Genomic DNA, 12,023 nt, shown 5'->3' on the forward strand with positions numbered 1-12,023 from the left:
GCTGCTTCCTGCCCTTTGCATGCAGAGAGCACACGAGGAGGACTTGCAAGTTCCCCTGCCTCCAGCAGACATCGCTGCCAGGGCCTCGGAGCACAGCTCCCCGCAGGGGCCGCCGCAGGGCATGGACTCCCAGGTCAAGGAGGGCCTTAGGACAGGTAGGAGCTGCTGGGGCGCGGGGGGGGGGGAGACGGGAGCAACCTTGACCACTCTTCACATGCTCAGATTTGTTCCCTTAAGGGGAGTCCAGTGAAGAGGGACGTAGGCAAGAGCCAGGGAGACTGGAGTCCTGCAGGCAGGAGTGGGGAATCTACGCCCCATGCCACAGAGGGGCAACTGCCCGCCAGGCGTTGGGCTGATACAGTGCAAGAGTCCTACAGTGCAGCTGTTCAGACCCGGGTGTGACCCGGAGGGCATGTCCCCTCGGGCAATGGAGCCCCGGGTCCCCTTCCACGAGCCAAGCTTGGAGTGGAGCTCATTGCGGAGGTTGCCCAGCTGTGGGGGCTGGGTTGGGGGAATGCAGACCCCTTCCTGGCAGAGGTCGCACCAAGACCCACACAGCTCGTTCCATGCCAGCCTCCAGACGACATCCATGCCCTAAGCTGCTGACCTGGGCCGGACGGTTTGATGGGCCAGTTATGCCCTGCTCCGGAGCCATCCCTGCAATGCATTGTCCGAGGGGAGGGGTGAGCGCATGGCGTCTCTGTCCTAGCATAAACACTTTCGAAGGCGGAGGCCCGATCCTCCCGCACCCTGCGCCTCGGGCTGGCTGTTTGCCCCAGTGCAAAGCAGATGTCCAACGCTGCCCAAGCGGAATGGGCAGTAGCCCACACTCCCACCATGCTCATGCTGACTGGGAGGGCTGGGGGTGTGACTTGGTACTTTTTCTTTCTTAAAGGAACAAAAGAGAGGGGAAATGAGAGACAAGAGTGGGAGGGGATCTCTTTTATGGGAACAAATTCGGCTGGTAAAAGAGAGACAACTTCCGAGCCGCGAAGAAGAGCTCTGGGTAGCTCAAAAGCTTGTCTCTTTTGCCAACAGAAGTCAAAAGTCCAATAGGAGATATTGCCTCCCACACCTCGTCTCTCCGATATCCTGGGACAAACTCAGCTGCAGCAACAAGAAAAGACGGTTAGGTCGCTTTCGAGAGAGATGTCTCTCTTTTGCAGAAGGGTAGGCCCTGATCCCAGAGTCAGATCCCTGAGCATGCAACCCTGTCCCTGGGCAGAGCTCCAAAGGGATCAACTGATGTCCTTGTGGGCACAAACAAATATTGATCACATTGCAGGAGATGGGCTATTATTAATAGGATTCCAAAACATGCCATGGCAATCGCAGGCAGACGTCTCCGGGATGCTAAGAAGGTGGGATGGATCAACCGATTTAAATAATTACTTCCTGTTTTAATTAACTCTTATTAAACACTATTGAGAGGTCCCCTGTAATTAGATCAGGATTAGAACACAACAGAACACTTGTATTTCCTGGGATTATTACAGTAGCCTTCAAGGTCTCAATTGAAGATTAGGGCCATAAGGTGCTAGATATACACACTGGGAGAGAGTCCCTGCCCCCGAAGAGGTTGCGATTACGTTAAACCCATTAAAAGAACATTAAGCTAGCAAAAAATCCAACCCTCCAAAGGTAAGAAGTGCCCAGTTAAGGCTTCCTGTGAATCTTGCTGCAAGGGGGCTGAATTCTGGTGCAGTCTTTGATTGCACAGTCCCAGATGGGATAGGAAGTATTTTTTCTGCATGGGCAGAGGGACGGATTTTTCCCTACCCTCTTTCTCCAAAACAGCTGAAAGTTTTTAGCGGAAACTTTCCCCAAAAATTCAGATACCCAGCATGGGAAACATCAGCCAAACGGTGGAAATTTGGCAAAGTTTAAAAGCAACCCCAAACAGCATGTTAGAAGGGAAAGCATGCCCCACGCAGCTCTAGGCTTTGCTCCCGGTCCAGAACAAGGACACAGAGGAGAGGGTGGCTGAGCTGACCTAGCTGCAGTCCCAGCACAGCAGCTGGTTTATTGCGTCCTCAGCAAAGATTCAGCAAAGCAGTGGCATTTATTTTGCATCTTTTTGCTAGAGCAAAGAAGATGCTCAATGTTCTTTCCACCCTTCCTCACGCCTCTGGAGCAAGATGGCTGCGTTTGGAAACTGGACCCCGGGGGATTAATTCTCTCCCCCTCCACTCCCATGGCATCATGGACCCCTGGAGAAAGCAGGCACCAAGGGCTACCTGCAGGATACACTTTTGCCTACTCCAAGAGTTCAAAAGCCATGATTCAGAGCCCAGAAATTCATGAGATTTTGTTTAAAACAATAAGACATTTTGGGAGTTTTTTATTTGCCTTCTAGTTTTCTGGCTCTTTAGGATTAGAACAGGGCTTATATTTTGAAAAAAAAGATACCCACCTCCCAAGATAGAAATGTATTTTAACAAAGAGAGAGAGAGAGCTGGGAGTCTTACCTCATCACAGGACTCCAGGAGCTGGGGCTTGGTGAAAAACACCACATATCGTGAGAGTAGTGATAAAGACCCAAGCGTTGGCGGGTGCGTGGAGAATCCAACGCTGCAAGGCTTTATGGAAGGGTGCAAGACATACCATGTCAGAGCAACCCCTTGCAGCACAGCACAGCATTGCAGCCACCCTGCCTCAGTTTCCCCAGCCTGTTCCAGCTGCAGATTAGACTCGGCAGGTAATGAGTTCAACCTCTTCTGGAGTAACAGCGTCCTTTAGACTTAGGCTGACCAGAGCCCAAAACAAACTTCTTTCCTGCCAGGCTGTTCCCAACTGCAAGGGCTCAGGCTAGCCCCACCCCTCCTCCATAGGAACAGAACAGAGCAGCCCCAATCAGCACCAGCTGCTGGACTCTCCACCTCTAGGGTCAGGTGTAGCAAGGCCGGGCTAATGGAACAGGGCTGGCTGGAGACCTTGGTTCTAATCCTAGCTCTGGCTTGCTAGGTGTGACCTTGGGCAAGGTACATCCCTGCTCTGTGCCTCAGTTTCCCCATCAATAGATATTCTTATGGCTCGGAAGGTCCATGGGAAGCAGGGCAGTGGATGCCGATCTACATTGCAGGCCAGCTCCAACTCCTCTTCCCCGCCCGGGGCAGGCTCCCCAGGGGGCTTGCATAATGGGGCCAAAGGCCAGGCAGGAAAGAGACCTGGGATGGGGACGAGAGCTGCGGAGAAGACTCTTGCACCCACAGAAATGCAAGGGGGTGGGAAGGCTTCTGAGCCTACAGGGGGGCCCTGCTGGAGGATCGAGCCCTGTTTGTTTCCATCCCCAGGGGCTGACGTCCGGGATAATCAGGGACCCCTCCTCTTCAGCACATTTAAACCCAACGGTCTCAGCAAAGATGACAATGCGGACGAGCCAGCCCAGCTGGACGATGCCAGTGCTGGGCTCAGCATGGCGCCAGCCGGGGCCCAGAAAGAGAAGCAGCCTCCTGGCTCTCAGAGGGACCAGGGCACCTATACCAGGGTAGGAATCAGCAGCTCTCGATCCAGCCCCTTGTGGCTTCGGCTCACAGCACCACAGACCCGAGAGGTGTCGGACTGGCCGTTCTCCAGTTGCTCGGGGCTGTGCAGGGCTCTGTGGCGTGGGGGAAGAGCATCTGGTGGGTGCAGAATGAGGGGAGCTGGGGGAGGGTGTCCTGAGTGTCTGTCTGCTAGAGCGGGTTAAATAATGGAACAAATGTGTGTGCTGGGGGGGGAAATGTATCGGGTACTGTATTCAGCCCACTCTTCTGTCCAGCCACCCATCTGTAATGAGGCATTCACCCTACAGCATCCATCCACTCACCCACCCACTCCACAGTATCCATCCATCTGTCCACTCCATACTGCCCGTCTACCCGACAGTACAGCATCCGTCCATTCATTCATCTGTCTGTCTACTCTACAGTATCTGTCCAACCATCCACCTTCTGTCCACCAGTCCATATGTCTATTCACTGTACAGAATCTATCCGTCAATCCATCCATCCATCCTTCACTAGCTGTCCATCCGTCCACCTTTACAGTATCTGTCCATCAGTCTATCCATCCATCCACCCTACCCTGTTTGTCCATCCAACAACCCTACAGTATCTGTCCATCGTCAATCCACTCTAGAGTATCCATTCATCCATCTGTCCACTCTATAGTACTCGTCCATCCGTCCATCCTTCTATCTCCCCCCTCCTATATCTATCCATCCATCTATTAGTCTATTCACTCGAGAACCCTATAGTATCTCTCCATCCGTCCGTCCATCCTGGCTCCTGGAGGGGGGGTATTTTTAATTGGTGCTCCACCTGGCCCAGTGGCCCGCTCATGGCATCTCGCCCAGGTCCTTATCAGAGAGGCCGGGGCCTTTGGTCCTAGAAGGACAGAAACCCCCGGAGGATCCTCTCTGGGTCTCTGGAAGCAGAAGCCTCTACTTGAGAAGCCAGAGATTAGCTCCCGAGCGGCGTCAGCACAAAGGGAACCCCAAGGGACTGCCGGAAAGAAGGGCCTTGGCAAAGGGTGCGAGGCCCCTCCTGCCCTCGCCGGGCCCAGGCTTGGGGCTCCGTGCTCCGCCTGCCACATCCACCATATGGCAGGGTTGGGGGGGGCTCCCCTCAGTCACTGCTTGCCCCAGCTTGGCACTAAGGGGGGTGTGCAGAAGGACATGGCCCCCATCTCCACCACCCCCTCCCCCATCTAGGCCTCTGTTGCTCTCACTCCCTTAGGCCCCTCTCAGCTCGTGGCCGGCGGCCAGTGCCAAGCTGAGCTGGTCTCTGCTCGGGGATCCTGTGCAGGGAGCGGAGACGCGGGCGAGGCTGGGGCCCAGGCTGGACCCTCCCGAGGCCCCGTCGGCGCTGCAGGCCCGGACCCGGGCGTGGTTCAAGCGCACGCAGGCGAGCCGGATCTGCCAGCAGGGGGAGCTGCCGCCCTGGTTTCACGGCTTCATCAGCAGGAGGTGAGGGGCCAGGGGCGCCTGGCAGGTACCCCGGCGCCGACGTGGGAGGTACGTGGCTCGGCCCCACAGCAGCGTCCCCTGGACCCTGGGGCTGTTCCCACAGGCAGCGCCACGCCCTGCTGCCACAAATAGGGCTAAGGAAGGAGTTTCACCCTCCTACCTAAATGAAGGGAATGGCAGCGGGGAAGGCTGCGGAGCCAGGACTCCTGGGTTCTTTCCCCAGCTCCCGTTCTAACAAGCTGGATTTGCCCCCACTCGCTGCATGCCAGGACACAGGAGGCTGCGAGCCTGCAGGAGTCCCCTTGCCTAGACTGCCCCTTTCCAAGCCCGGGGGGGGTGGGGGCTGAGATATTGTTCCTGAACTACGAGCATCACCTACCCCCGCCCTACCAAGCTACATCTCTTACCCAGGAGCTGCTGCCCCCTCGCTTGGCTTCTCACCTGGATTATTTCTGACCTCGTTTGTCCTTCCCACACAGGGACACGGAGCAGCTGCTGCAGGAGAAGCCGCTGGGCTCTTTCCTGATTCGCTTCAGTGAAAGCACTGTGGGATTTGTCTTGTCGTACAGGTGAGGTCACCCCTTGCTCCTAAGCCAGCCCCGCAGGTGAGATCTCCAAGCTGCCCCAGCCCCACTCGCTGCTCTCTGTGCTTCGTCAGGCCCCCATCGATGCTGGTTGCTGAGCGCCGCACTGTGTAGGGCTGGTCGGTCTCTCAGAGCTAGGGATCGTTGTTATTACATGGCCCAGCTGCCTGGGGGGCGGTGGGGGACAAGGAGCCACACAACGCTGGTGCTGTGGGTAACGTGATCGTGGGAGCATCTCTTCTAGCCCCACTGGCCTCCCTAGTTCCTTGAAGACCTGGAGGCCACTGAGCCAGAGCCACTGGGTGAAAATAGCGCAATTGCCATTCACTCTGGTGTGGATGGAATTTCACTCCCTGTGTTGATTTCTCTCTGGGCTCCAGGGGCAGAGATCGCTGCCGGCACTTCATCCTAGATCAGCTGGAAGACGAGTGCTATGTGATCCTAGGAGAGAACAGCGCCCATGTCGAGCTTCAGGGCCTGCTTCTGCACTACACCACCGCCCCTGTCACCCCCTACTACGAGTTCCTGACAGCACCATGCCCCAGGGTAAGAGAGTGACTCGCCCAGAGTGCCTGGCATCCCACTGCGTGCCCCGGGATCACTGGAATGCCGCAACTGCCATCATAAGAAAGGCATGAGAATGTGCTGGCTGGCTGGTGTCACCACTGCCCTCTGCTGGAGGGGATAAGAATTGTTCCACTGTGTATCATAGGCGCTGTACTGCTGATGGGGATTCCCCAGACCAAGCAGCGTGGGTCTGGGCTTGTGCAACAGGAGGTCAGCACCATGACAGCTGTGGAAGGCGAGGCAGTCACAGATGTTACAGTAATTAGCACCTGAATGAATTGTCCCCCCTCGCCCCAGACATGCAGCAGTGCAGAACTATCCCCGGTGCACTGGGAGTATTTCCCCACCATGAGGCAATTGAAAGGCAAGTTGGTCCAGGTGGCACAGTGAATCAGTGGCACAGAAGCTGGGAGTCCTGCTACCCTGTGCTCTGTTCTCCCCACTACACCCTGCACCCTAGGAAGAGAACCCAGGTGTCCTGACACCCAGCCCTGTGCTCTGTTGCAGTTTGTTATTTTTATTGCCGTAGCACCTAGGAGTCACAGTCATGGAACCCCAGACCTAATGCCACATCTATCGCTCAGGAGCTTTTCCCTTTGCCGCAGGGCGACAAGAGCCGAGGGAATGGTGGGATCCCAGCTGAAGCCGAAGCAGGGTCTGGTGCCCCACTCGAGCCAGCAAACGTCCCCCCAGCAGCAAGTGGCCAAGCATACAGCCTGGTTCTCAGACAGCCCCAGGCCCCCGGCCAACAGAGCCATCCCTGCCCGCTGGCTGCAGAGCAAAGGAATGAGGGATGCCCTTCCAAGGAGGTAAACGTGGGCACGGACAAAGAGGGGAGGAGCAGGGCTGCTTAGACGGAAGCTGACTTCATTTCATTCCTCCCTCAGGCTCCCTGTGCCATTCCCCTGCTCCCCACCAAGGCTGGCCCCACTTCGAGGCCGAGCAGCCCTGTGCAAGAGACAAGGGCCTCTGCAGAGCCTTACGCCCACGTCAGCAAAGCGCCCGTCCCAGCTGAGCAGCCCATGCCGGCCCAGCCCACAGGGGCCAAGTACCAGCAGCTGATGCGCTTCCACACCTACGCCGAGCCCCACGAGGGCTTCCCGCCCCCCGAACGCCGCATCTACTATGAACCCGACGAGCCCATCCCCTTCTACGCCATGGGACGAGGCTCGCTGCCCAACCCCAACCCCGAGAACGTCTACGCGGAGGTAGAACTGGCGTGCCGGCCCCGGCCCCAGGCTATACCCAGAGTCCTGCAGGACACGGTGTCCACCTTGCCTCGGGGCTTAACCAGATCTCCCGCCGAGCCGGCCCCAGGACACCACAGGCTCCGCCGGAGCATGTCGGGGCAGGGGTCCCGGAGGAGGCGGTTGCCTGCAGCTCTCGCCGTCGAGGGGGCCCAGGGGAGGCCATGTGGGCCGTCCTCGGAGGTGGGTGCCACGTGAAAGGACAAGTGGGGAGCGGCACTTTAAATGGCCACAAGGGGGCAGGACAAGTTGAGTCTGAGGGGCCTTGAAACACACTAGGGTCACTGGTTCACATCCAGCTGGTTATTCACACATGCTGGCTGTTTGGGGGCCTGTGTGCAATGAGTTTGGTGGGGCTCAGTCCCGATCCTAGTGGGTGGAGGTCTCTCCCACAGAACCCACCAATGCTATTTCCTCTCTCTGCTGGTAAAGAGACCACAGACTTAATGGGCCAAGGAGACTGATTTCCCCTAAACCTTCCACTATTCTGGAGTATTATGGTAATGCCTAGAGGCTGCACCTGAGATCAGAGCCTCATTGTGCTGGGTGATGCAGCTACATAGCAAAAGCCTGTCTCTGTCTTACAATCTATGCAGAGAAGACAGAGGGTGGGAGGGGAAACTGAGGCACCGAGCAGGGACATGACCAGGCTCACGCAGCGGAGCAGTGACAGAACTAGGAACAGAACACAGCTTCCCTGAGTCACATGCCAGTGCCCTACCCACAGACCCACGGTGTCGCTGAAGTTAGGGCTGAGGCATATGGGTGGGAGATGATGCATGGAGTGGGGGGTATAATTTATGCTTTTCCTGCTCTGTGGGTGCACCAGGAATCCATCCCCCATGCTGCCCGTCCCACGCCTCTCCCCAGCGCCACATGGCGTGAATAGGAATGGCACAGAGCAATTCTGTGTCCCTGTCACTTTCCCCCTCTCCTCCTTCCTCTCAGAACCCGCTGAAGTTTGACGACCCAGTTTACGGCAGGAAGGCGGCCACCCTGACCAGACCGGTGGCCACCACGGGACGGGAAGGTCTAGAAAACATTTACGAGCGGATTTCTGGAGACCATCCTAGCCCGCCCGCCTCGGGGAGCAGTAACTCCTAGGTAGGTATTAGGGAAAATCCAGAAGAAATTAGGTAGGCAGAAGGGGAAAGTCAGCCCCTTATGCATCATGTCAGCCCACAGCTAGTGTTCACACCCACTGGGGCAAAGGACACTGCAAGGCACAGGGGGACTCGGGCCCATGGATCAGATCCAGTCTCCATTGCAATGAGCCAGGATTTCATCAGGGGTAGGATCAGGCCGTCAGTGGCTGAAATTTCCCACTGTGCAGAGAGAGAAAGAGCATGAGGCCCGTGCACCACTGCAGTGCGGAACCTACCCCTGGGCGAGTGAGTGTCACTTTCGGGTTCTCACGCTCCAGCCTGCGGCCCTGCTCCGGCTCGCAAACGCTCAAGGGATTGAAGTGGGGGAGGACAGGACTGGATTTAATTAATCTCAAAGGAGAAGGGGGAAAGGCATTTCTTGTAGTAGCCTTTTGAGAGGAAAATTTGCTTTTTAATTAAAAAAACAAACAAACCCCACTTGTAGGCTAAACTGATGGGAGCCTCCTTTCAAAGGTGGGTTAAAATTTTAACACTGACTTGAACACAAAAGGGAGGCAGTTTGGTCTAGGGACTAGTGCATAGGACAGAGTCAAGGAACATCAGCTCTAGGCCCAACTCTGCCACTAGCCTGCTGTTGTACAAGTCGCTTTGCCAATCTGTGCCTCGGTTTCCCCATCAGTCAAATGGAGATAATGACATTGACCCACGTTGAGATGGATGGGTGATAAGAACCGGAGGGTGATATATTACCAGTTGCCCTATTACTGGGTTTGGGGCTGGGATGGATTTTCACCCATCTTTGCACTCCCCAAAAGCAGGTGCTGGGCCCTCTATGGTTCTCTGGCCATGCCCTTAATTCACCTCCTACCCCAACAGATGGGAGCAGGGCCCTTTCACCAGCTCCACACTACCTGGAGAGCTAGGGGATCTTCAGCCAGCCATTTCCGTCTGCTTTGCGGCCCCTTTGCACTCCAGGCCAACATGTGTAGGTCAGAGTTACTGAGAACCAGGCCCATAGAGCCGCATCTTTACATTCATCGCAGTATCTAAATTCTACAATTCTTAAAAGACACTGGCTCAGCCTGTTTGCCAGTTAGTTTATCTGTAAACCAGTAGCACAAAATTAACACTGATGCAGTGAAAACAGCTAGCCACAGTCACCCTCGACAGAGTGAAGAAAGAAAGGATAGAGAACTACGAGATGGAGGGGACACTTGGGGGGTCTTAACCTCTTAGGAAGTGGCTAGATTTTCTCACAGGGATTTAAGTTTTCTGCCACCTAAATAGCAAGAAGTCATACGCTTCATAACTAGTGTCATTACACCCACCCACAAAAGCTGCCTGTGGTCCCTCATATCCCCCAAGCGAGCCCTGACACCCAGCCCCTGCAGTGCCTACCCTTCCCACCCTTCCCTGACCTGGGAAGAGGAAAATGGCAAATACGCAACCCTTTGGGAGGCTTGACACAAGCATTTTCACTCTTTTCAGAGCCCTCCCACATTCAAGGCAAGCCAGCAGGACACCCCCTGCCAAGGGTTCCCGGGCTTGAGAGCCGCCGGAGAAGACTTCTTCAACATCAGCTGCTCTCCAAGGATATGTCTACACTAGTGTAGACCAGGGCTAGGACACAGAGTTGCTGCAGACATAAGCCCTCAAGACACTGCTGCTCTGACCGCCTCTCTCATGTTTGTGCATGGAGCAGCCTCCTCCGTGAATTCAAGGATCACATGCTCTCCCCCCTTCTAAGGGTGGGAGTTTCAGGAAGCAGGAAGATCTTTCCATCAAAAGGACAATGAGATCCAACGCCAATAAAAAACCCAGTGAGGTCCTCGGCTCACAAAGTCTCTTCCTCACAGCTACAACACCAGCTCTGTCAGTTTTCCCATCCTTCCTGCTCTCAGTTGCTTGGTACTCAAGATTCATGGCTTTTTTGGACCCCTGATGTCATCTCCTGCCCCCCCCCCCCCACCACCACCACCCAGAAGGGGGTCTTTGCTTCTTGGTGTCATTGGGCAGTCGTAGAAGCTGCTTCATGGGGTGGAACTACCAAGCCCAAATGGGATGACGAACATCCTCTGGCGTTGGAGACACACACTGACTCGACGCCGCAGAGCTGCTCAGATAAGGATTCTTATTTTTAAATCAGGGGAATAAACAGAAGCAAATGGGATGAAATAGACTTGCACGCAGGGCTTAAATGAGGGGCAGCTTCAGGGTTTAAGTTCCATGTTAAGTCCTATGGACCCTCTGCTGCTTGATCTGTAACCATGATGGGCTGTATTTCGTTCCCACTTCTCAGGGCAAGAATTTATCACCGCCACGCACTGTCTGTAAATAAAAGCAATGGGCCTTCAGTGAGATGTGAACTGCCCTTACGGTGTCTTAGCATCCTCAGATAGAACAAATAGAAGTAGTATTTGATCCGGATGCTGCTCAGCCCAAACACAGCTATAAATCCTCCCCCCACAGATGGGTCACCAGGCAGGTTCAAAGGCAGCATGTTCAGAGAGGAAGGATGGTCTTTAGGCTCAGGCCCATGGCAGAGACAGGATTCCCTGCCCCCTTGTGTCATCGCTGCTGCAAGGAACAGCTGCCAGTTAAGAGCAGCACATGGCAGCGGGAAGGGGCACAGAGCGTAGAGGTACTAGGGGATGTGGGAAGAGAGTGGCAGGGCTACGAAATGGATGGATTGTGGAAGGTGGTAGGCAGGAAATGCTGCATGCTACAAGGATGGTCTGCAAGAAGCCTCATTGCCAGGGGAGAGCAGCGGAGGGTTCCACTAGGTAACATACGGAGGAAAGGCCTAGGGAACGCTGCAGTTAGGAACAAAAAAATAAATTCAGAGTGAAGGTGAAACTTACAAGAAATCCTAAACATGTGAAAGGTCCCTAAGACCCCCAACACCTCTTCCCCAACGCAGCCCGCTCTCCTGGGGGTGACCTGACTCAAAAGTGTGCACCTGGCAACATGGCTACTAAGCAGCAGGCAGCCAGAGAGCTTCTGGTGTCTGCCTAATTCTTCCCCCTTCTCCACCCCAAGACCTACCACTTCTCTGTGAGGAGGGCAGCCACAAACCCTACCACCAAACAGACCAGCGTAAAAGCAACTGCCAGGCTCATATGAGCCAGCATCTGGGCCAATAGGCTCCTCCATGTTTCAGCTCCATTGGAAGAAGCCATTTGAATGTTCCATAGCCCTGAAGTCTCCCTTTAAACTCTGGCTTTCCCTTCACACATCACCTGCAGGAGAAAGGTCTGAGCAGTTGGCACTTTGAGAGGCAGGCACCTCTTCAGCCCCTCATTGACCTGTGACCGCCCCAGCTTTTCAATTCCAGGGGAGGGGGGAATAGTTTTGGTTTCCACCTTTTGCCCCACAAGGTCACCTCCTATTCTCCAATGTAGAAATACTGCCAATACTCAGGCACAAAGTCGCCTGTGTATAGGTTTAGAGTAGTCCCAGATGTTCCGGGTCCTGGTCTCGATTCCCATTAAGACTAAGGCAGGGTCTACACTACAGACTTGTGTCAGTACAACTGCATCACTCAGGCATGTAGGAAATCTACACCCCAGTG

At 55.2% G+C, this 12,023-nt stretch overlaps 1 protein-coding gene across 2 annotated transcripts; it reads left to right on the top strand.

Annotated features, from left to right (window-relative positions):
• On the top strand, positions 1 to 12,023 carry SH2D2A (SH2 domain containing 2A). Of its 2 annotated transcripts, none has more exons than XM_038383397.2 (9): positions 1 to 155; positions 3,294 to 3,487; positions 4,719 to 4,948; positions 5,428 to 5,517; positions 5,913 to 6,078; positions 6,705 to 6,908; positions 6,987 to 7,529; positions 8,295 to 8,450; positions 9,941 to 12,023. In XM_038383397.2, the coding sequence occupies exons 1-8, from the start codon at positions 20 to 22 to the stop codon at positions 8,448 to 8,450; spliced, it is 1,719 nt and encodes a 572-aa protein (XP_038239325.1). In that variant the 5' UTR covers positions 1 to 19; the 3' UTR covers positions 9,941 to 12,023. The 2 variants fall into 2 exon arrangements, with proteins under 2 accessions (XP_038239325.1, XP_043357686.1); XM_043501751.1 differs by lacking the exon at positions 1 to 155 and adding an exon at positions 1,288 to 1,361 and having other exon boundaries at positions 4,775 to 4,948.

The sequence above is a fragment of the Dermochelys coriacea genome, chromosome 24 (assembly GCF_009764565.3).
Source record: "Dermochelys coriacea isolate rDerCor1 chromosome 24, rDerCor1.pri.v4, whole genome shotgun sequence".
In the NCBI taxonomy this organism is placed as follows: domain Eukaryota; kingdom Metazoa; phylum Chordata; order Testudines; family Dermochelyidae; genus Dermochelys; species Dermochelys coriacea.

Excerpts from the sequence above, each read along its gene's own strand:
- SH2D2A (XM_038383397.2), top strand. The coding sequence starts at position 20 with ATGCAGAGAGCACACGAGGAGGACTTGCAAGTTCCCCTGCCTCCAGCA. Across the intron at positions 4,949-5,427 it reads CACGGCTTCATCAGCAGGAG|GGACACGGAGCAGCTGCTGC; the intron begins GTGAGGGGCCAG and ends CTTCCCACACAG. Across the intron at positions 5,518-5,912 it reads GGATTTGTCTTGTCGTACAG|GGGCAGAGATCGCTGCCGGC; the intron begins GTGAGGTCACCC and ends TCTGGGCTCCAG.